General features: G+C 45.5%; 1 protein-coding gene across 1 annotated transcript; it reads left to right on the forward strand.

The window, feature by feature from the left end:
- The first annotated feature begins 7,020 nt into the window (after positions 1 to 7,020).
- LOC138930649 (melanoma-associated antigen B18-like) lies at positions 7,021 to 25,410 on the forward strand. Its single transcript, XM_070291151.1, has 3 exons — positions 7,021 to 8,004; positions 23,412 to 23,480; positions 24,517 to 25,410. Exons 1-3 carry the CDS (start codon positions 7,021 to 7,023, stop codon positions 25,408 to 25,410), a joined length of 1,947 nt encoding a protein of 648 aa, XP_070147252.1.
- Positions 25,411 to 25,686: the final 276 nt, after the last annotated feature.

Raw genomic sequence — 25,686 nt, forward strand, 5'->3', positions numbered from 1 at the left:
AACAAATGGGATCTAATTAAAATTAAAAGCTTCTGCACAACAAAGGAAAATATAAGCAAGGTGAAAAGACAGCCATCTGAATGGGAGAAAATAATAGCAAATGAAGCAACTGACAAACAACTAATCTCAAAAATATACAAGCAACTTATGCAGCTCAACTCCAGAAAAATAAACGACCCAATCAAAAAATGGGCCAAAGAACTAAATAGACATTTCTCCAAAGAAGACATACGGATGGCTAACAAACACATGAAAAGATGCTCAACATCACTCATTATTAGAGAAATGCAAATCAAAACCACAATGAGGTACCACTTCACACCAGTCAGAATGGCTGCGATCCAAAAATCTGCAAGCAATAAATGCTGGAGAGGGTGTGGAGAAAAGGGAACCCTCCTACACTGTTGGTGGGAATGCAAACTAGTACAGCCACTATGGAGAACAGTGTGGAGATTCCTTAAAAAATTGCAAATAGAACTACCTTATGACCCAGCAATCCCACTTCTGGGCATACACACCGAGGAAACCAGAATTGAAAGAGACACATGTACCCCAATGTTCATTGCAGCACTGTTTATAATAGCCAGGACATGGAAACAACCTAGATGTCCATCAGCAGATGAATGGATAAGAAAGCTGTGGTACATATACACAATGGAGTATTACTCAGCCGTTAAAAAGAATTCATTTGAATCAGTTCTGATGAGATGGATGAAACTGGAGCCGATTATACAGAGTGAAGTAAGCCAGAAAGAAAAACACCAATACAGTATACTAACACATATATATGGAATTTAGGAAGATGGCAATGACGACCCTGTATGCAAGACAGGGAAAGAGACACAGATGTGTATAACGGACTTTTGGACTCAGAGGGAGAGGGAGAGGGTGGGATGATTTGGGAGAATGACATTCTAACATGTATACTATCATGTGAATTGAATCGCCAGTCTATGTCTGACGCAGGATGCAGCATGCTTGGGGCTGGTGCATGGGGATGACCCAGAAAGATGTTCTGGGGAGGGAGGTGGGAGGGAGGTTCATGTTTGGGAATGCATGTAAGAATTAAAGATTTTAAAATTTAAAAAATAAAAAACTAAAAATTAAAAAAAAAAAGAAAGGTTCAATTGAGAAACTGCTTGAAGGTATAACTTAGCACCACTTTCACAAAGAAAAATAGATACTCTCTGTATCTATTAAAGAAATTTAATCTATAACTAATAAGCTTCCAATAAAGATAGTAACAGACCCAGAGGTTTCCACTGATGAATTCTAACAAAAATTAAAGGAAAAAATGATAACAATTCTCTACAATCTCTCCCAGAAAATAGAAGCAAAAGGAACACCTCCTATTTCCTTTCTGTGAGGTGAGTATTACACTCGAATATCAAAATCAGATGAAGAAATTAAGAGAAAAAAATTGCACACAAATACCTCTCATGAACATAGAAGCAAAATCCCCAACAAAATATAAGAAAAGAAGCCTAACAATCCATAGAAGAAACTACATACTGTATCTAAGTAGGATGCGTTTCAGAGGTGTAACATTTGAAAATCAGTAACCATAAATCATAATAAAAATAGTCTAAGGAAGATAATCACAAGATCAGATCAACAGGTGAAGGAAAAAAAATCATCTGATAAAATTCAACAACCATTAATCATCAAAATTCTCAGCAAACTAGATACAGACAGGCATTTCCTCAGCTTCATATACAACATCTGAAAAGAAATGCAGGTAAAACATCATACTTCAGAGTGAGAAGACAGATGCTGTCACACTAAGGTGAGGAACAAGGCGAGGATATCCCTTCTCACCATGCCTATTCAACACTGTACTGAAAGGCCTAGCCAATGCAATGAGATAAGAGAAGGAAGCAAAAGATACAGATATTTGGAAGAGAAAAACAGAATTATAATCATCAACAACAAGAAAACACCTGGTATTAATAAGCCAGGAATATAAGTTAATAAGGTTATTATCAATATATAACTTTTTTTAAAATTTTATTTTTATTTATTTATTTTTTTATACTTTAAATTTTTATTTTTACTTTATTTTACTTTACAATACTGTATTAGTTTTGCCATACATTGACATGAATCCACCACGGGTGTACATGTGATCCCAAACATGAACCCCCCCCCCCCACCTCCCTCCCCACAACATCCCTCTGGGTCATCCCCATGCACCAGCCCCAAGCATGCTGTATTCTGCATCGGACATAGACTGGTGATTCGATTCTTACATGATAGTATACATGTTTCAATGCCATTCTCCCAAATCATACCACCCTCTCCCTCTCTGAGTCCAAAAGTCCGCTATACACATCTGTCTTTTTTGCTGTCTTGCATACAGGGTCATCATTGCCATCTTTCTAAATTCCATATATATGTGTTAGTATACTGTATTGGTGTTTTTCTTTCTGGCTTACTTCACTCTGTAAATCAGCTCCAGTTTATAAAGTTAATACATAAGAGTCAATTCTTTTCCAATAAACAGATGGAACTCGCAATTAAAAACTTAACACCATTTACATTACCACCAAAATATATTAGAAATAATTCTTTAAAAATTATGTATAAGATTTACATGAGAAAAACTCATAAACTGCACTGAAAAAAATTAAAGAAGCTCTAAATAAATAGACATGCCATGTTGTTAGATAGAAAGATGCTATATTGTTGAGATGTCACTTATTTCCAACTTAATACTTAATACAATTCTGTTCAAAATTCCAGCAAGTTAGCTTGTAGATAGCAGCCAACAATTTAAATTTTATGTCAAAAATGAAATGATCCATAATACCCACTGAAGTCAATATTAAAGACCAAAGCCAGACAATTCATATTACTGGATTTCAAAATTTCCTTTAAGCTACAATACTCAAGACTGTATGCTATTAACAGAATAATAGACAGATCAATGGCACAGAACAGAAAATCTAGAAACAGACACCCTGAACACTCAACTGACCTTTAACAAAGGTGCAAAGGCAATTCAATGGAAAAGGACAGTCTTTTAAACTTACAGTCCTGGGATAACTAGACATCCATCTCTAAGAAAAATGAATCCACATACTAACTCTAAACCTTTCAAAATAATTAACTGAAAAGGAATCACAGACCTAAATGAAAAACTCACAAGTAAAAAAAAAATTGCAGGGACATCCCTGGCAGTCCAGTGTTTAAGACTCAACAATTCCACTGCGGGGGGAAGAGGTTCGATTGCTGGACAGGGACTAGGATTTCACATGCCATATGGAATAGGCAAAAAAATCTAGAAGATAACACGGGGGCAAAACTTGAGTTTGGTAATGAGATTTTAGGCACAACACCAAAAGCACAGTCTATGAAAGAAAATAATAAGCAGAACCTTGTTAATATTAAAAACTTCTATCTACAAAATACACTATTAGGCGAATGAGAAAGAAAGGCCACAAAAGGGTAGTTACAAACCTATTTGCAGGGCAAGAATGGAGACACAGACCTAGAGAACAGACGTGTGGACACATCGGGGGAAGCAGACAGTGAGACGAATAGAGTGGCATGGACAAGTATGCACTACCATGTGGACAACAGGCATGTGGGGGAAGTTGCTGGGTGACACAAGGATCAGCTCTGTGATGACCTCGAGGGGTGAGGTTGGGGTGGGAGGGAGGTTCATGAGGGAGGGGATATATGTATACTGATCGCTGTTCATACAAGAGAAGCTGACACACCATTTAATTATCTTCTAATTTAAACAATTGTTAAAAAAATCTAAGAATTTAAAAACTAGGAAAAAAATCTAGGGAAGTACACATAGCCACTAGAGTTACATACAACAATGCCAAATGAATAAAAGTCAGAAGTAATGAAAAGCAAAAGATCACAGTAACAATTTGATTCTCAAATTAAAATTCTTAGAAAACAGGAAAGGAAATATTCAAACATATACGAGACTTCAAAAATCTGGAATAAAAAAAAGATCACAACAGCAAAATCATCCAGTTGGTCTGGAAGAATCAACAATTACTTACACCAAGTAACAGAAAATACACCATAAACAAAAGGAACCATAGGAAAAATTTACCTACAAAGAAACTTTAGAAAAAAGTATATAGTCTTCATGGAGGCAACAAGAAGAATTTCCTGAGAGTCTTAGGAAAAAGAAGGCTCAAACAGAATAGTATGTTATGTATAATCACGATGAACAGATATTGTAAGACTGTCAATTTTCTGTAACTCCTTTACAGAGTTAGTACCACATTCAGAGTAGCTGAGACCACAATGAAACATGGTCTGCTGATTTTTGTACCCTGAAGTAACCACGGAAATCTTATGGAAACAATGAAAAAAACTATTAACAAAAGTGAAAACATAAAGTAGATAATTCCTGATGGACAGTCAGTCTCCACTGAACTTGACCCTATGTGTAAAAGTAAATAATCCCTGATGAGCAGTAAGTCTCCAGTGAACTTGACCCTATGTGTGCCCAGGTGCGGGAGTACTTAAGAGACTGCACAAATGTGCAGCCTGCAAGGGAAGCAGACAACAGGATCAGCTGGAAGAGGCTTTAAACTTGAGCCCTGGATTCTTCCACTCTGCCCTGGCATCATGAATCTCCACTGCTTCACTGAAGGAATCTGAGGCAGCACCTCCGAGGCCCCATGCCAGGACCATGGGGCACCAAAGTTGTGGCAGTACAGCCCAGATCATGAAATCACCAGCACAAAGTTTGTTTTGTGTGTGCTTAGTCACTGAGTTGTGTCCGACTCTTTGCGACCCCATGGACTGTAGCCCACCAGGCTCCTCTGTCCAAGGGGAAACTCCAGGCAAGAATACTAGAGTGGGTTGCCATGCCCTCCTCCAGGGGGTCTTCCTATCCCACGGACTGAACCCAGGTCTCCCGCACCACAGGCAGATTATTTACTGTTTGAGTCACCAGGGAATGCTAGTGGATAAGAACTGGCCCTTTGAAATGATCACCGTAATAGACTATCACCCAGGGACTAAAAGAGAAAAGTTAGTATCACAGGAATTGTCCAAAACGACAGAACTTCATCTCAGAACTTTTGAGCAATGACCCTGCAGTCGACTGAGAGCCCACAGTGAGATCTTTCAGGCTAAGGAGCCCCTTCACTTACTCTTCTGAAATTGTATGAGCATGGCTGGGGACAGGGGTGGACTTATACCAGAAAGGGAAGGATTTCCAGGCCCTGTCAGCAGTCAATATGAATGAAGTTTCTGAGTGAGATGTGAGGGGTTCCACACCTCAGAAGACAGTCTCCCATCCTTGCCTCTCAGCTCATCTTACCTGTAGCAGCCATGTCCAGGAAGCCTCAGGTAGAAATGGTGAGATGAGACGTATGTGCACTTCATACCAGGAGACTCGGAGTTCACATCTTCAGTATGAGGCCTTGTCCTCGGATCAGCAGATGGGACGTAGCCCAGCATCTACAGGGGTTAAGGCAAGGCATGGAGAATGACAGAGCATCGCTTACTCCAGAAGAGGGAGCCCAGAGAGCCCTCGCTGTTGGTCTCATGGGCTCCAGGACGGCTGTTAGGCTTGGGCTCCCCAATTCTTCCTGCTGCGGGTGCTGACACAAGTGAGAGGCATGGAGTGAGCCAGCTGACAGTTCAGGACAGGGACGTCCCAGGACCCCTTAAGAGTCAAGGCAAAGTCCACGTGCCAATCCCGGGAGAAGCTCCCCCGGAACCCCGCCTGTCCAGGTCCCGCCCCTGCTGCCCTCCTGGAGCCCAGATGCGCAGGACAGGAAGTGACGTCCTCCTAAGCACGCTGGGAGAGACGCCATCCTTGACAGTGCCGCTATCTCTGAGAGCTGCCATTGACGGTGGCCAGCGGGAGCAGTCCCAAGTATCATCGGGTGTCAAGATCGGACGTGACGTGAGTTACGAGTGCAGGGACACGTCTCTGCACCCTGAATCCCTTTTCTATCTGAAAACAGGTGGCCACACAGCCTCCAGCCACCCTAGCCCTGCACTCAGACCAGAGGATCCAGCCTAGCTCTTAGGCCCCAAGACCGTCCACTAACCACTAGGGGGTCTCGGGAAAGAATGCCTCAGTCAGGCTCAGCTGAATCCCTGCTCTGCTCAGTAGAGGGAGAGCCACGAGCCCTGTGGAGTGAAGGAGGGACCCTCGGGGGACTGAGGGTCTCCATGCAGCAGAATGGCAGCCATGGTTAACCCCCGACTCACAGTGATTTGGCTGCGGATCATCTGGGCAGCCGCCGGGCAGCTGTAAAGGCTGAGGGGCTCCCTCACTGTGACCTCGGACATGGGACACTCAGAGAAGAGGGGACTTGGGTCTGAGGGGCTGGCAGCTGGTCAGTAGAGGGAGGATATCAGGGTTCGGGAAGAGTCAGAATGAGGACCATCCTCCCCGACAAACGGACGACTCAGGACCCTCCCCTGTGCTCAGTGCTTCTTCCCAGCCAAATATCGGGAAGGGGGACTGCGGTCTGAAACGGGAGCTTGGAGCCTGGTTGTGAAGGGGCAACCACCAGACAACAGAAGGGAAGGTCCTGGGACCCTCCATGGTAGGCTGTGTATGACCTCCTCTCCTCGTCTGGGGTGACAGGGAAGGTGGCAGCATCAATTTCAGACAGGAGAGGGAAACAGACAGGTGTGGGAGATGGGGCGTTGGATATGGGGGTGTCTCGCACCAATTTTCATCCTGACTCTGAATCTCAGCTGAGAGGACCTGCCTCCCCTGACAGCCCCCACTGCGCCCCCCCAACCCTGTCTTCTAATGCCCAGGCAGGACTATCTGCTGCGCCCAGGGCTCACTCTCCCTTGCTAATCACCGGTCTTGGGACAGGCTGACCAGGAGAACAGGAGCCCTGTGGGTCTTAGAGCACTGGCCTCGAGGACCCCTCAGAGGCGGCTTCTTTTCAAGCCAGGGAGGACTCTCCTTGCTGAAGGTTCTCAGAGCATGTCCTTGTCCCTCCTCCAGGTGCCCTCCTTGCCTGCTTTCCTGACCGCACTCCCACCTGTAGTCCCTGACCTGCTGTCAGCATGCCTCGGAGGCACAAGAACAAGTCCCATGCCTGGGGGAAACGCCACCAGGTCCGGGGGAACACTCAGGTGGCCCAGGCGAGTGCTGATGCAGCGCCAAAGGAGGAGTGCCCCTCCTCCCCCTCTTCTGCCCCTCAGGGTTCTCCCCCAAGCTCCCCTGCTACTGAAGATCACCAGGAGCTTGAGGGAGCCATGGCCCCTAGCTCTCCTGATGCAGGGCCTTCCTGTGCAGGATCTGATGAAGGTGCCCAGGGCCCAGAGGAGGAAAGTGCAGGTGCCTCCCAGGCAGCCCCTGCCACTCAGAGCACTCGCAAAGATCCTCTGGCCAGGAAGGCCAGGATACTGGTGGAATTCCTGCTGGAGAAGTACATCAAGAAGGAGCCCATCATGCGGAACGCCCTGATGAAAATCGTCAGCAGGAAGTACAGGCAGCACTTCCCTGAGATCCTCAGTGCAGCCCTTGAGTGCCTGGAGCTGGTCTTTGGCCTGGAGATGAAAGAAGTCGACCGTAGCAGGAACATCTACACCCTCATCAGCAAGCTCAACCTCGGGGGGAACGATTGTCCGAGTGGTGAGGGGGGGCTGCCCAAGTCTGGTCTCCTCATGGTGCTCTTGGGGGTCATCTTCATGAATGGTAACAGCGCCACCGAGGAGGAGATCTGGGAATTCCTCAGTATGTTGGGGATCTATGCTGGGAGGAGGCACTGGATCTTTGGGGAGCCCAGAAGGCTCATCACCAAAGATCTGGTGCAGAAGGAGTACCTGAACTACCGCCAGGTGCCCAATAGTGATCCTCCGCGCTATGAGTTCCTGTGGGGCCCGAGAGCTTGTGCTGAGACCAGTAAGATGAAGGTACTGGAGGTTCTAGCCAAGTTCCACGGTAGGGTCCCTAGTTCCTTCCCAGACCTCTATGACGAGGCTCTGAGAGATCAGGCGGAGAGAGCAGGGCTGAGAGATGCTGCCAGGGCTCCACCCATGGCTGAGGCTAGTGCCCCTTCCAGGGCCAAGTCCCGCAGCTCCTCCCACATCTAGGGAGGGGGCAGGGCACTTTGTTCCCTTTGTGTTGGAAGAGAGCAGTCAGGGTCCTAAATACTGCAGAGTAGTAGGGGTGGAGGGAACAAAATCCATATCTTCTTACAGTTTAAAATGGTAAGCAAGTTTAGATCTAGTTTGTTTAACAAAATATACATCTGTTTTCTTGTATCCATATGAGAAATACCTAATGAACGATCATTTAAATTAGAGAGGTAAAGAGGTGAAAGAAGTGTTTAGTATTTTCAAATGTTCTTACTTTGGATAAGGTTTATTGTGCTTCAGAATTCAAATGTATGAATTATATAAGTCGTAGCTTCTAGCTGTTCTAATGTTTTAAAAGTTTGGGTATTTGCAACACACACTGAAAGTACTGAATATATTGTTCACAATGCAAACAAGATAACATGACATTAGAAGAGAATGTTCCTTCAAGAACAGTCAAGCTTCTAAAGAGTGCGTGGTAGTAGTGGGTAGATCACATTTATTTCGATCATATTTCTCTCTCTTTCACGCGAGTAACTTCTACATATTATTTGTTTCTTTTTTTTCAAAATTTTTTACTTCTAAGAGGTTGTTTTACTTCCGAGTATTAATTTGGTAATGGTACTGATGTTATATTCACTGCTGTTTTAAAAGTTTTAAAGGTACAGTTTTGGTAGAGATAAAAGACATTCAGGAGCCATCTGTATTGTGTTTCTGATCTGCAAGTAGGTAACATAGCACTGCAAGAGTGATTTTCATGCTAATGTGAAGGAAGACCACAGAAACTATTGAGAAACAAAAAGAAAATGGAGAAAAGAGTAGAGTAGAAAGTCTGCTGCTGCTGCTGAGTAGCTTCAGTCATGTCCGAATCTGTGTGACCCCAGAGATGGCATCCCACCAGGCTCCCCCGTACTTGGGATTCTCCAGGCAAGAACACTGCAGTGGGTTGCCATTTCCTTCTCCAATGCATGAAAGTGAAAAGAGAAAGTGAAGTCACTCAGTTGATGGACTGCAGCCCACCAGGGTCCTCCGTCCATGGGATTTTCCAGGCAAGAGTACTGGAGTGGGGTGCCATTGCCTTCTTTACCTTGTGGTTTTACTTATTTCTTTTAAACTCCCTTTTAGTAAAAATAAAAAATACTCTGACTTATTTAGCTCATTTAAGAATATTTGTTTCTTTTGTCCTAATTCACTGCATATTCTCTGCTCTCTCCTGGATTAAAAATAAACTCAGATGGGAAGGTCGTATTTGAGGGGTTTATAGTAATCATACCTTCCACTTATTACAAACCAATACTTCTTCATCAGTATGCCACTGCTTTATATGTAGTACATGCATTCCAGCATTCATGCAGGATTGGATTTAGCAGACTCCCTTTCTGGATGGATAACTTGCCAATTTCTCAAGTTCACAAACTGATGAAGTGACCTTCCTGGGACTAGTCCCCCGATCTGGATTAGTGGACATCCCACAGTGTCCACTTCTCCCAGGCTAAGCCAGACATCATGTCTTTTCATTCAACTTTCCTCTAAATACTCCAAAAAAATGTGTCTCATTGGATACATAGGGCCCTGTTCCAAAGAATTGTTTTAGAATAAAGTTTAAAAAATGCTGATAAATGAATGGTATGAAAGAAGACAAAACTACTCAGGGACAACGTGGTCATGAACACATGCAATGTCAAATACCCTGAAAAGATCAATATGCCCTCATTTATCCTTCCTGATTCTCAGGGACATAAAAGCCTTAGCTTAAGTGCTGTGTCCTCAGGTCAATGGATGGAAGAGTCCCAGCCTCTGATAGTTATCAAGGGGAAGGTTTTAGAAAACTAGGGGTCCCACAAACTATATCCTGGTGCTTGCCTTGTGTAGCTATGGGGAGAGCAGTCTGTCTGAGGTGAGCCTTCCTTTCCTGCAGCGCAAGGGTGGAGGGGTTCTCAGGGAGCTGAGCACCTTGGTCTTGCAGCAGAAGCTCCAATTCTGCCCAAGTAGGAGATCCTAACAGGCCTTCATTGGATTTACAGTGAGGACACTGGGTGCTGATGAGTGGACCCCCCCTCCCCACAGCAAGGGGGATGGCACGGAGGAACAGGCAAGGGTAGCCAGGGAGTGGCTCTGTCCCCTCCCCTTCTGTTGTCTCAAGAAGGCAAAAGCCTTGGCCACAGGCCAGCTGACTCAGCCACTGCAGAGGATGGATTCCCATATGCTACCGGAAGTCAAGGTAAGAAACCTGATCTAAGACTGGGGGACCGACCACTGACTCCAGAAGAGAGTGGAGCCCTAGAATGTTCTTCTCCTCAGAAGGCCCCAATAGCTTTGCACACCTCGTGTTCACCTTGTCTTCCAATCAAGAAATTCCAAGAAAGTAATGCCTTTGTTCTGAGGAGCACAGCCTCAGGTGAGTGGAGGGTGCAGTCCGGGTCTTGTTAGGAGTGAGGATGAGGTCCTAGAAGCAGGGGCAAGAGGACCACTCAGCCCAGAACAGGGGAGACTGTGGAGGCCCACCCCTGATGTCAGCCCTATGACACCCACGAGAAAGCTTTGTGGCTGAACTGCTTCTCTTTCTGGTGGAGAGGTCTCAGGTAGGTGAGAGCCTTGGTCTACTGGGAGAAGCCTCACTTCAGTACAGAGTGGAAACTAGTGACTGCAAATAGAATAAAGGGACTGCACCTAGAACACAGCCCTGCCCATCTACACCTCGCACTGGCAAATTTGGGAACGTGGGCATGATGCACCCCACACATTTCCTTTTAGAGCATCTCAGGAGGTGAGGTGCTGGGGCTCAGGGGTCAACCTCAGGAGGAACTCCAGGTCATGCCAAGAGTCAAGTAGAGGACCATGGGGACTAAAGGAACCACTCACACTATACCACTTTTATAGAATCCCTCCCCTAGGGTCAGCCATGAGTGACCACAGGTTGGCAGCCCTCACATCCTCTGAGGTGGTCTCAGGGAATTTAAGGCTGTAGCATGAGAGGACAGGTCTCATTAGAAGATGGGAAGTCAGTGAGAGGACCTGGAGAGAGGACAGTAATAGTGAAAGGAGGGAGGAAATATAGGTCTTCCTAGGAGCCTGACTGAGGACAGGTGCATCCAGCCATCAGAAGGCCTCAATTTCCGGTCACAGCTTTCTGTCCTCAGAGACCACAGGTAGATGTGCTAAGTTAGGCAACCTCCGCTTTCTTCTATTGGGTCTCAGACTGTTGTGGGCCTTACTCTGAGCACATACCCTCAGGAAAAGAGACAGGAGCTCCAAGACCTCCCAGCAGTTCCCAGAGGACACCTGGTCATTTCACCAGAGGAGCTTCAGGTAACCCTTGATGTGGCAGGGAGGAGAATTCTTTCATACATGTGTTAGCTACTCTGTGCAGACTGATTTCCCTGGGCCTTTGTCCTTCCAATGCTCCATGATAAAGGGAATTGAAGGAAGGCCCCAAACCAAGTGGCATGCCCCTCCCCTCAAGTCCTTGCTAGGAAAGTTTACCTTTGATGTTTCTGCACATGCATGACTACCCCTTCCACCTGTTGGGAAGAAAACTGCTCACTAAATTCCAGACAATAGTCCAAGCTGGAGCCCTTCATTTAGAAGGCTCCCACCAAGAGAATCGCCAGCTCTTGGCTGGGGGAGCCTGCCTCCATATGACAGGGATAGAATAGCATAGGATACAGGTAGCTGTCCGAGGTGACTCTGTGGAAAAGAATCCAACTGCAATGCAGGAGATAAAGGTTTGATCCCTGTTCTGGAACATCTCCTGGAGGAGGAAGTGGCTACTCATTCGAGTATTCCTGCCCTGAGAATCCTATGGACAGAGAGCCTGGAGTGCTGCAGTTCATGTGGTTGCGAAGAGTCAGAAATAAGTGAGGGCCTGAGCACAGACAGACAGACAGAGAGGTAAATCTAGAAGTCTAGGAGGGGAATAGAGATAGAGAAACCTAGGAACCGTTGGTAGACCATTGTAAGTTAACATTGTTCAAGAAAGGTATCAGAATGTAGTGGAAGTAGGCAGGTTTGTTTAAATATAAAGCCATAAATAATCCATGAGATGTTCCCCAGGCCTTTAGGTAAAACAGGAATGTCACAACCCTTCTATCCATTTGAAGTTCTACAGTAATCCAAGTTTGACCTCATAAGGTCAGACACTCTCCTGCTCCAAATGAACTGGGCGGGAAAGCAGTGGCACCCCACTCCAGTACTCTTGCCTGGAAAATCCCTTGGATGGAGGAGCCTGGTGGGCTGCAGTCCATGCTAAGGGTCAGACACGACTGAGCGACTTCCCTTTCACTTTTTACTTTCATGCATTGGAGAAGGAAATGGCAACCCACTCCTGTGTTCTTGTCTGGAGAATCCCAGGGATGGGGGACCCTGGTGGGCTGCCATCTCCTGGGTGGCATAGAGTCGGACACGACTGAAGTGACTTAGCAGCTTAGCAGATGTAAGCCTGACCTCTACTCAAAGAAGGCAGTCTTTCCTAGTCCTCCACTTTCCATTGACTATAGAATATATTCCACTTAATCCTCCAGGCAGAGCTCTGTCACCTGCTTGCTTGCATCTCTTACAAGCATCCTATATAAATAAATCTATTTCTTGCCTAACACTTTGCCTCTTGCTGAATTCCTTCTGTGCTGAGACACAAACAACCTGAGCCACCCTACGTCCAGGTATCAGGTGAGTGATTCTAATTAAAAGACCATGGTTCAAGTCCCAGACTGGATTTTTTGAAGTTTAAGTCCTGGCCATGTGGATTTGAGTCAAAACCTGATGTGATAGGTTTCAGGTAGAGGAGCTCTTCATGCTACCCCATCGAAAATTTTAAACCATGGCCTGTTAATCTGGCTCATAGGGCTGAATGAAAGTGAAAGAATGCACATTCTTCTGCATTTCTCTGCACCTAGACTCCCAGTATCTTTGCCTTTGGGTGGACAAATCCAGACACTGTATGCGATGAATGCCTCAACCTTGTGTTTATAAAATTCAAGCTGAGTGTGTCTACAGGATAGGGAGAGAATGGATAAAGAAAGAAAAAGAAATTGAGCTAAAAATTTTCTGGCTACCTTCCAAAATATGGCTGTCCTGGTGCCTCAGATGGTAAAGAATCTACCTGAAATGGCAGGAGACCCGGGTTCAATCCCTGGATTGGGAAGTTCCCCTGGAGAAGGGAATGGCAGCCCACTCCAGTATTCCTGCCCAGAGGATCCCATGGACAGGGGATCCTGGAGGGCTACAATCCATGGGGCCACAATGACTCAGACATGACTTAGAGACTGAACTACAACAGCAATCTCCTAACACTTCTTCTACTTTACCACTCCTTGCTGCAACTAGTGAAGCCCATTCGTCCTAGAGCCTGTGCTCCAGAGTAAGAGAAGCCACCACAATGAGAAGCCAGTGCATCCCAATGAAGGGTAGCCCCTGCTCCTCGAAACTAGAGAACACACACCCAGCAATGAAGAGCCAGCACAAACAAAATTAAATACACAAATAATTTCTTAAAAAAAATATGCAGGGAAGCCACAATGGCCCCTGGGGCGAGAACTGAACCACATTCTGCCAAGCAAGCTCACAGGTGAGGGATGTCACAGCCATGAAAAGGCCATAAGGGACTTCAGTGACACCTGAAGGCCCTTATGAGCATTTGTCATTTCCTTTTCAGATGGATAACTGACTGTCCATCGCTGAAGACTTGCCTGTAGGATTCCAGCTAAGTCCCTTATGTCCAAATCTTCCTTGCCTTTAGGAAAAATTCTGAACTTTGAAAGACTTGCCAGGTAGACTCTGCTGGCTTGGCAATGCTTAATTTGCCTATAAAAGCCCTCCACCTTCTCCCGATGATACTAACCATGAGCCAGCCCCTGAGCCCTGTTCACAGGAACTCTTTCTGGGCAAAAGAAGGAGCCTCTTGGACCAGAGACCTCTTCTTCATTATACTCAGCATTGAACACCACTGCTCCCAGCCCCATCAACAGTGCTTGGCTCTCTAACCTCGGGCTCCAGCATTCCTTAAGCTCTACCCACCTCAAGATGTCATAGGGCCCACCAGACTTCCATAAGAATATGAGTTCCCCTCTCCTTGCAGGATCTCAGTTGGATAAAACAAGATTAACGAAAATTCTCAGATGACTCCAAAAAATATCTAGACAAGTTTAGACATCTATGACTTTTGAGTTAACCCAGAAGGACATTTATATCATCCTTGCTCAGACATTCTCTCAGGAAGAAGGACAACTGTATACAGAGTCAGCACTCAGCTGGGAGACAGCTATCACATGGCAAACTCCCAACATTTCCCATGGAAACGATGGCTGTTCCCTGTTCAGAAACTAATTGGGAGTATAATACTTGAGCCAGGTTAGCAGCCAGGGATGCTCTGTCTTCCTCTTCCCCACCTGAACACTGGTGGTCAGAGCACACCCAGAGAGGCTCCTTGTTCTGCCCAATGACCACCAGTAGGTTTCCAGCCATGTCAGGACCAAGCAAGACAAAGTGCCAGCACGGGGTGGCACAGGTGCACCAAGACCTAAAAGGTGACTAATGTAACCCAGGGTTCACGATGCCGTATTTATAAAAATAGCACTGTGGTTTCTGTCTTCCCTCCCACTCCATGGATTTTGCTTGGGTACTCATGGGTAACTGCCTGCACACTAGGAGAAAAGTTATATAACCTAAAGCTGTCCATCAACTTGTCAGTCAAATGACACAGGACACACATGACCCTACCCCATGGCAGGACTGCTTCTGGTTTCCAGACAGCCTGCTCTCATCCTTCTCAGGAGTGTAATTTTGCTCCGCCTTATAATACTGATACTTAAAACTGCTCTGTTTCTCTAATGAATTCTTTCTCTTTGTGGGGACAAAATCAGGAAATCAGCGTTCTGCTGGTGAAAATATGGGTCACATATGTATTACTGTTTATCAGGTTCCAGTTAAAGTTTTTATATTTTATAATGCAAATTTAGAAACTTTTCATTGCTCTGTGATCTAGAACAAGAAAACACAGCAATGGGAGAGGGATTTTCATGCAAATTTGAAGAGACTCTGTGGTAAAATAACTTAGGTCAAGTAAAAAAGAAACGAAAAAGTAAGTTTTGGTAAGTTTTTAGTTTTGTTAAATTCTTTTAATAATCCTTGTTAGTAAAAGTATGTCCTTAGTTTATTCAAGATGGTGGGAGAAATTAAATAGAAATAAAGTAGACAACGTTACCATTGTCACTCCTATTTCCAAGTACTAATTGAGTATCTACTCCTTGGAATGCTCCATGGCAGAACTGGGGATGGTAATAAAAAGAAGCCTGAGCGACTGTCCATAGAAGTTCAGTGTCTATAAGTTGCCGCCATATCAAGCAGATGGTGAGGTACCCTTTGAGACCTAAATATGTGACAACTTGAAACAAGGGATGAGAATGAGAGGAGGTTTCAGATGAGAGCAGTCAAAAGTAAATACTTTGAGGCGAGGAATGTGGGCGCTTTGGAACACTGCAGTTCCCTTGAGGATGTAACTTGAAGTTAGGTATGTAGGTGGGTAAATGAGGCTGAGTGAGTTGAGGGCGGGGGGTGACCCAGAAATGGGGCGTTTAACTTGAGAAGCTGAAGAACAGAATGGAAGATTACCCTTGATTTTTACTTTGAGACTGGGTAAACAGACACTCTCCACCTGGGACAGGAATACAATGGGTTCTGTGCTCCTGCCCCAGTATAGGGAAACACAGTGCACAAACTGGGGATTTAACCCCACTGCCTCCAGGGTGTTTGGCAGAAAGAAGGATGGTATTTCCTTGAACTGAGATATCTCATACCCACTGTAACAGCACTCTCCACACTGCGGTCAGAGGCCATTATGTTACAGAAATGTCCTAGTGCCTATTTTAAGCATAATTTGGGGAACTTCAAATGAAGGCTGCACTTTTGGTGCTGGTGAAATTAATGAAAATGGGGGGTAGTGGTATAGATGAAAACGCAGCTGGAAGGGAAGATCTTCGTCCTTGACACAAATTCTAGAAGTTCTGAGTAGCATCCAGGCAGGAGAGATTTCTCTACATTCAAATGACATAATTACAAATGAGGAAATTTTATATAGTTTTAATATTTAAACAGAACTTTGTTCACTCCAGAATTGCCACATATTTCTGATATCTCATGCAAGTAAAAAAAAAATTCTCCAACAGTTGATACTATGGTCATAATTATCAGAGGAATAAATGTCATTCTTTGAAATCTATTATTGCAGGAGCTTTATAAATATCACATATATTACACTAGTTCTACAAAATAGGGTTTAGAAGACTCACTTTGCAGATTATGAATTTGGTAGTATTCTCAAGTTCACAAGACTTGTGACAGAGCTGGAAATAGACATTTGGTCTGCATATGTTGAGAGGCCACACTGTTCCACTCCTCCCAGCCTGAGGCAGACCTAGTGTCTTCCAGTTCTCCTGTCATCTCACTACTCCAAAATGTATTTCAGAGGCTTCTGTTTCAAGCTGGCGGTGTAGCAGGATGTTTGTTTGCCTCCTCCTGCACCATAACTGCAACTAGCTGTTGGACAACTATCAACCGGAGGACGCTGGAACACACCGAAAATGATACCCCAAGTTCAAATAAAAACTGAAAGTCGCAACAAGATAATAGGAGGGGTACAATCACAATGAATTCAAATCCAATACCCACTGGGTGGGTAACTGGAGAACAAAAATACCAAAGAAGTTCTCCCACGATTGTGAAAGTTCTGCACCTCACATCAAGGAACCCAGCCTGCGGTTCTGACAAAGGGACTTGTAATTCCCTGGTCATCTGACCTTGAAGGGCAGATGGATTTGGTTTCAGGACTCCCACAGAAGTAGGGGAAACAGACATACCAGTCTTGGAGGGCACAAACAAAGTCTTGCATGCACCAAGACCCAGAGAAAAGGAGCATTTACTCCACAGGAGACTGAATCAGACCTACCTCCAAGTGTTCAACAGTGTCCTGTGGAGGCATGGGTCAGCTGGGGCTCACCACAGGGATGGGGGCACTGGCAGAAGCAGTCCTAGTGGTCCTCCTTGGCGTAAGCCTTCTTACAGGTCAGCATTAACTCTGCAATAGAGACCACAGACCCATAATTCAGAAACAGACAAGCACTCTAATGTTCACTGCAGGACTGCTTACAATAACCAGCACATGGAAGAAATGTAGATGTCCACTGACCGATGCAAGTAGAGAGGTAGTGGAAGGTATATGCGATGGAATATTGTTCTTGTTATTTTGTTGCTAAGTTGTATCTGACTCTTCTGAGACCCCAAGGACTGTAGCTCACCAGAATGCTCTGTCCTTGGGATTTTCCATGTAAGAATACTGGGGTGTGTTGCCACTTCCTTCTTCTGGGTATCTTCCTGACCCAGAGATTGAACCCATGGCTCCTGCATTGGCAGGCAGATTTTTTACCATTGACCCACCAGGGTAACCCAGTGGAATATTACTCAGTCACAAAAATGAACAAAATTGTGTCATTGTTAGAGAGGTGGATGGACCTAGAGAGGGACATACAGAGAAGGAAGTTAGAAAGAGAAAAACAAGGATTGAATATTAATGTATACGTGTGGGATTGAGAAGAATGGCACAGGGGACCCTATTTGCAAAGCAGAAATGAAGACAGTGATATAGAGACCAAATGTATGGTGCCAAGGGGGAAAGGGTTAGGGTGGGAGGAATTAGAATATTGGGATTGACACATACACACTACTGATACTATGTGTAAAATAGACAACTGTTGGGAATATACTGTATAGCACAGAGAACTCTCCTTAATTCACAGGGATGTCCTCAATGCAGGGGAAATCCAAAGTGAGAGAGTATATGTATATGTATATCTGATTACTTTTAGTATGGAATAGAAGCTAACACGACATTGTAAAGCAACATACTGCAAGAAATATTAAAAAAAATAATAGAGTAAGACAAATACATTCTTTTGTCTTTGCTGCCATTGACTCTAAACAGTGACTGTAAATGTACTTTTATTTAAACACTCCTTGATTTTCCAAAGAACAATGCAAAGTAAATCAGATTTTTCCTTCATAGGCTATTATTTAACACAGTGTTTTTACATGTTAACATGTACCTTTCAAAATGTAAATGTCATACAAAGGAAACTAGGATTAATGACTTTGTAAATTTCTCTTCTTTACTGTAATTGTTTTTACTTTCCTAGTTAGTATGGGAGAGCAAAACATGCCATCTCAAAATGTCTCTTTTGATACATAGGTTATTCTAACAGAAAACAATCAAGGCCAAAAGATTCAGAAAATGAACTTGACTTTGGGCCTAACTACCTGAAAGTACTTAGACACAGGTCCTGTTCCCTGAAGAGAACTATGACCAGAGATAGCTGCAAAGATTATGGGCAAGGGGTGGTGGCGAAATCTTGGCAGGGCCTAGAGATGAGAGTCCACTCTGTGGCCCGGGGTCTCTGCCTGGCACAGAAAACATTCACTTACCAACATTCCTTTCCCCTTCTCCATGTGAACTGCCTTCCTATCCTTTCAAGTCCCCAAACAACTGCCATTAACATTTCCTTTTGTATATTGCTCTGGGCTTTGGCCATGTTGATGAGTTATTCAGTTTTCCTGGGTCTCTCTCATGTCTATGTGTTATTATACTTTTATTTTATCCTATTAATCTTTCTCACATCAATTTAATTCTTCGACCACCCACAAAAAACCTAGAAGGGCAGAGGGAAATTTCATCCTCCTGCATATTAGCTACATCTCACAGATTTCTTTCTGTGTTCAAAATCCTTAATGACGTATCCAGTAACAAACTAACGGCTATGAATGTCATAAATGATTTTACTCATAGTGATATAAGAACATATTTCTTTATGTTTTTCTAATTTTCATTTATTTATTTACTGAGCATTACCCTGCCCAATAGAGCATGAGACAGGTTTCCTCACAGCCAGTCCCTCCCATCAACAAGCTTCCACAACCCTCTTAAACTCATTCTTCAGAGGGCAGACAGAAGACCTACAATGCCCTATCCTCTAGAACGAAAACCACAATCATACAAAGCTAACCTAAACGATCATGTTGATTACACCTTTATGTAAATCAAAAGCTACGGGCCAGGCTTTGCAGGGCCACCCAAGGCGGACGGATCATGGTGGAGAATTCTAACAAAATGCGGTCCACTGGAGAGGAGAATAGCAAACCACTTCAGTATCCTTGCCTCGAGAACCCCATGAACATCAGGAAAAGGAAAAAGAAATGACACCAGGAGATCATACCGGGGGAGACACCTGAGCCCCCCAGGTCAGCAGGTGTCTAATATGCTATTGGGGAAGAGCCCAGAAATAGCTCCAGAAAGAATGAAGAGACTGGGCCAAAGTCAAAATGATGCTTAGCTGTGGATGTGTCTGGTGGTAAAAGTAAAGTCCGGTGCTGTAAAGAACAGTCCTACAAGAAACCTTGAATGTTAGGTCCATGAATCAATAGAAATTGGTCAAGCAGGAGATGGCAAGAGTGACTGTCAACGTTTTAGAAATCAGACAACTAACATGGACATGAATAGGTGAATTTAATTGAGATTACCATTGTATCTGTGGGAAAAAGTCCATTAGAAGAAATGGAGTGGACTCATAGTCAAAAAAAGAAAAAGACTGTGACCTGCAGGTACTGGGTGCAATCTCCACAAGGACAGAATGATCTTGGTTCATTTCCAAGGCAAAGCATTCAGCATCACAGTAATCCAAGTCTATGCTCCAAAAACTAATGTCAAAGAAGTTAGAGTTCAGTGGTGCTACGAAGATGTACATCATAGTCTAGAACTAATATCCCCCCAAAATTACCTTTTCATAATAGGGGACTGGAATGGAAATGTAGGAAGTAAAGGAATAACTTGCAGCTGAAGATGGAGAAGTTCTACACAGTCTGCATAAACAAGACCGAGAGCTCACTCTGGCTCAGATCATAAGCTCCTTACTGCAAAAGACAGACTTAAGTTGAAGAAAGTAGAGAAAATCACTAGGCCATTCAGATATGACCTAAATCAAGTTCCTTATGATTATACAGTGGAGGTGAGGAACAGTTTCAAGGAATATGATCTGGTAGGAAGACTGCCTGAAAACTAAAGATGGAGGTTCCGAATAAGTTATAGGAGGTGGTAACCAAAACCATCCACAAGATAAAGAAATGAAAAAGGCTTAATGGTTGTCTGAGGAGGCCTTACAAATACCTGAGAACGAGAAGAAGCAAAAGGCAAAGGAAAAATACACCAATCTGAATGCAGATTTCCAAAGAACATCAAGGAGTAATAAGAAAGCATTTTCAAGTGAACAATGCAAAGAAATAGAGCGAAAAAACAAAATGGGAAAGATTAGAGTTGCTCAGTTTTAACAAATGAACTTGTATCAGTTGAACCAATGCAAGATGTTAATAACACAAGATGCTAAGTGGAGTAAGAGACTGGCTCTATAGGAACTCTGTAGACTATATGCTAAATTTTCTGTAATCCTAAAACTGTTCTTTAAAAAAAATGCAGAGCCTCACAAGATAAGATGTTCACCACTCATTATGAAAGAAATGCAAACCAAAGCCACAATGATGCATCACCTCACACCTGCCAGAAAGGATATCATTAAAAAAAAAAAATCTAGAAACAATATGTGCTGAAGTGGCATGGAGAAAAGGGAACCCTCTTGCACTTTGAGGGGGAATGTAAATTGATATAGCCACTATGGAGAACAGTATGGAGAGTCCTTTCAAATCTAGAAATAAAACTACCCTATGACTCAGCAATCCCACAACTGGGCATACACACTGAGAAAGCCATGCATGAAAACATTCATGGACTGCACTGTTTATTGCAGCACTATTTACAATAGCTAGGACATGGAAGCAACCACCTCAACTTCCACTGACAGATGAATAGATACAGAAGTTGTGGTAGCTATATAAATGGACTATTACTCAACCATAAAAAGTCACAAATTTAAGTCAGTTGTAGGGAGGTGAATGCACCTAGGGTCTGTTACACGGAGTGAAGTAAGCCAGAAAGAGAGCAAAAATATTGCGTATTAACGCATTTATATGGAATCTAGAAAATATCACTGATGTATCTATCTGCAGGGTAGGAATAGAGACACATGCAGAGAAAAGACGTGGACACAGCAAGGGATGGAGAGCGAGGGACAAACTGAGAGAGGCTGTGACGTATATGCACTGCCATGTGTACCAGAGATAGCTAGTGGGGAGATGCTCTGGAACAGAGGCAGCTCAGACTGCTGTCTGTGACAACCTAGAGGACTGAGATGGGGGTGGCGTGAGGGATGCTCATGGAGGGGGATATATGTATACTTATAGCTGCTTCTTAGTGTTGTACAACAGAAACTAACACACTATAAAGCAATTATCCTGCAATTAAAATTTTTCATAAACGCTCTACTGATTTAAAATGTAGAAAGAGTCTGGACAAGGACACATAGCCAGTACAGAGTTGTATACAACAAGGCCAAATGAATAAGAACAATGAAAACCAAAAGATAACATAAGACTTTACCCTCAAATTAAAAATCTTAGGAAACATGCACAGGAAATATTCAAACATACAAAGAACTTCAAGTATCTGGTATAAAATAGATCACCATAGCAAAATCAAGAGTCTGGCCTGGAAGTATCAACAATTACTTAGGTCACGAAATAGAAAATACACCATAAATAAAAGCAACCATACAAAAAATGGACCTACAAAGCAACCTCAGAGCAATGTATACATTCCACACAGAGGCAACAAGAAGAACTTCCTGACAGCCTTAGGAGAAAGAAGTCTCAAACAGAATAGGATGTTATGTGTATTCCTGAGGAGCACATATTTTAAGACTGTCGATGTTCCCTAACTCCTGTACAGATCTACTCCAGTCAGACCAGCTGAGACCACAATCAAACATGGGCTGCTGTTTCCTGTACCCAGAATAAACCATGGAACACTTATACAAGGAATAAAGACAACTATTAACAGAAGCAAAAACACAAAACTACATAATCCCCGAGGCAAAGTATGTCTCTAATGAATTTGACCCTATGAGTGCCAAGGTGAGGGAGTACTCGGAGACTGACAAGGGGTGTGCAGCCTACAAGGGAAGAAGACAACAGGATCAGCTGGAAAAGGCTTTAAAGCTCAGCCCTTGATTCTTCCACTGTGCCCTGGGGCCATGAATCGCTACAGCCTCACTGAAGGAATCTGAGGTAGCATCTCAGAGCTCCCATGCCAAGACCATGGGGAACAGAAGTTTGAGTTGGATGTGGCAGTATGGCCCAGAGGTCATGGAACAACCAGAACAAACTTTGCTGGTGGATGACAACTAGCCCTTTTAAGTGATCACCTTAATAGACTATCACACAGGGACTAAAACAGAAAATGTAGTACCACAAAAGTTGTACCAAAGGACAGAAATTCACCTCAGAACTTTCGAGCAATGCCCCTGCAGTCGACTAAGAGCCCACAGCGAGAACCGTCAGGCTAAGGAGCCCCTTCACTTCTCTACTGGGATTGTGTGGGGCATGGTTGGGGACAGAGGTGGATTCATGCCAGAAAGGGAAGGATTTCCAGGCCCTGCCAGCAGTCAATATGAAGATCCTGAGTGAGATGTGAGGGGTTCCACACCACAGAAGGCAGTCTCCCATCCTTCCCTCTCAGCTCATCTTACCTGCAGCAGCCATTTCCTGGAAGCCTCAGGCAGAAGTGTCCAAAGATGTACATGCACTTCGCACCAGGAGTCTGGGGACGTGATGTCTTCGATGTGAGGCCTTGGCCTCAGGTCAGCAGATGGCAAGTAGCCCACCACCTACAGGGGACAAGGGAAGACACGGAGATTGGACGGAGCATCACTCAGCCCAGAAGACGGGGCCCGAAAGTGCCCTCACTGTCATTCTCAGGAGCTCCAGGAAGCCAGTTCGGCCAGGCCAGAAACAATTCCTGCTGGGGTGCTGACGGAAGCTAGAGCCTGAGAGGGAGGCCCGTAGACTCCGCTCAGTACAGGAAAGGTCTCAGGATCTGCTGTGATTCAAGGAAAGGTGCACATGCCAATCCTCTGGGAAGCTCCCCCGGAACCCCGCCCACCCTGGCCCCGCCTCTGCTGTCCGCCTGGAACACAGAAGCACATGACAGGAAGTGACGACCACGCACACACGCTGCGGCTGTGAAGCCATCTTGGAGAGCTGCTGTCGTCTTAGAGAACTGCCGTGTAGGGTGCCCAGACAGAGGACTCCCAGGTCTCACTAGGTGTCCAAGTGTGAGGTGACGTGAGTTACAAGTGCGGGGACACACGTCCGGCACGACCAAGCCTTTCCCTCTGAAAAGGGTGGGCTGGACAACCCCCGGCCACCCTGCCCCTGTTGTCCCCTCGAAGATTCAGGCCTGCATCTTAAGCCCCAAGTCCAGCCACATCACCCAGGTGGTCTCCGAGAGGACGGCTTCGGTCCGGGGCTGGTGGACTCCAGTTCTGCTCAGTAGAGGGAAAGCCCCGAGCCCTGTAGCTAAAAGGAGGGACCCTCGGGGGCGGGGGGGAACTGAGGGTCTCACACCCCAGAACAGCGGCCACGTGAAACCCCCACCCCCCACGATTTGGCCTCGAGGCATGCGATTAGGATCCGGGCAGCTCTAACGGCTGAGGGGCACCCTCATCGCTATCTCGGATGTGGGACAGTGAGTAAGGCGAGGACCTCGGTCCGAGGGGTTGGTAGCTGCTCAGTACAGGGAGGATGTCAGGTCTGAGGAGGAGCCAGGGTGAGGACCATCCTCCCCGACACACGGGCCAGTCAGGACCCTCCCCTGTGGTCAGCGCTTCCTCCTGGCCAAACACGGGGAAGGGAGGCTGCGGTCTGAGTGGGGAGGTTAGAGCTTGCTTACAGAACGGCGGCTCCTGGGACCCTTCGGTGGGAGGCTGAGCGCTCCCTCCTCTCCTTCTCCAGAGTCACAGGGAAGGTGGCAGCGTCAGCTTCAGAGCAGAAGAGGGATCGGGGTGGGTGCTAGGGGGTCATTCCCCGTTTTTTTCCTAACTCTGAATGTTAACTGAAAGGACATACCTCCCATGCCAGTACCCACAGGCCCCCATCTAAAGCCCAGGCAGGGCTCTCTGGATGCGCCCCAGGGCTCATTCTCACTTCCTCCTCAGGCGTCTCAGGGGACAGGCTGACTAGGAGAACAGGAGACTTGTGGGTCCTAGAGCAGTGGCCTTGTGAAGCGGACTTGGTTTAAGCCGGGGACGACTCTCCCTGGTGAAGGTGCTCACAACAGTTCTTTGTCCTTCCTCAAGGCGCCCTCGTTGCCTGCCTTCCTAACTGCACGCCCGCCTGGGGTCCTTGACCTGTGTCATCATGCCTCGGAAGCACAAAAACAAGCATCATGCCCACGGGAAACACCACCAGGTCCAGGAGGATACTCAGGAGGCCCAGGCCAGTGCTGCTGCAGCCCCAGGAGAGGAGTGCCCTTCCTCCCCTTCTTCTGTCCCTCAGGGTTCTCCCCCGAGCTCCTCTGCTGCTGGCAATCGCCAGGAGCTTCAGGGAGCCATGGCCCCTAGCTCTCCTGATGCAGAGGCTTCCTGTGCAGGAGCTGATCAAGGTGCCCAGGGCCCCGAGGAGGATAGTGCAGATGCCGCCCGAGCAGCCCTGCTCGCTCGGAGCATTCGCAAAGATCCTCTCATGAGGAAGGCCAGCATGGTGATGGATTTCCTGCTGGAGAGGTACACCAAGAAGGAGCCCATCACAAAGAATGCCATGCTGAATGTCATCGGAAGGAAGTACAAGGAGCACTTCCCGGAGATCCTGAGCAGAGCCTCTGAGCGCGTGGAGCTGGTGTTTGGCCTGGAGCTGAAGGAAGTCGACTGCAGCAGGAACATCTACGCCCTCGTCAACAAGTTCACTCTCGGGGTTGAGGAAGGTTCAAGTGATGAGGAGGCGCTGCCCAAGTCTGGTCTCCTCATGGCGCTCCTGGGCATCATCTTTATGAAGGGTAACCATGCCACCGAGGAGGAGGTCTGGGATTTCCTCAATGTGTTGGGGATCTATGCTGGGAGGAAGCACTCCATCTTTGGGGAGCCCAGAAAGCTCATCACCAAAGATCTGGTGCAGAAGGGGTACCTCAACTACCGCCAGGTGCCCAATAGCGATCCTCCACTCTACGAGTTCCTGTGGGGCCCAAGATCTTATGCTGAGACCAATAAGATGAAGGTGTTGGACGTTCTGGCCAAAATCCAGGATACAGTCCCGAGTTCCTTCCCAGACCTCTATGACGAGGCTCTGAGAGATCAGGCGTTTAGAGCAGGGCTGAGAGGCATTCCCATTTCTCCAGCCATGGCTGAGGCCAGTGCCCCTTCCAGGGCCAAGTCCTACAGCTCCTCCCACATCTAGGGAGGGGTCAGCGCATTTTGTTCCCTTTGAGTTGGAAGAGAACAGTCCACCTCCAAAATATCACAGGGTAGTAGGGGTGGGGGGAACAAAACCCATATGTTTTGACAGCTTTTGGTAGTATGGGAGTTTAAGTGCAGTTTTGACAAAATATGCTTGTTTTCCTGTTATACATATGAATACTATCTAGTCAAAAATAGATGATTTCGGTAGGTAGGTAGAGGTGTTTTATAATTTTCAATGTTACTGCTCTTCATAAGGTTTATTTTGCTTCAGAAT

Source organism: Ovis canadensis, chromosome X, assembly GCF_042477335.2.
Source record: "Ovis canadensis isolate MfBH-ARS-UI-01 breed Bighorn chromosome X, ARS-UI_OviCan_v2, whole genome shotgun sequence".
Taxonomy (NCBI): domain Eukaryota; kingdom Metazoa; phylum Chordata; class Mammalia; order Artiodactyla; family Bovidae; genus Ovis; species Ovis canadensis.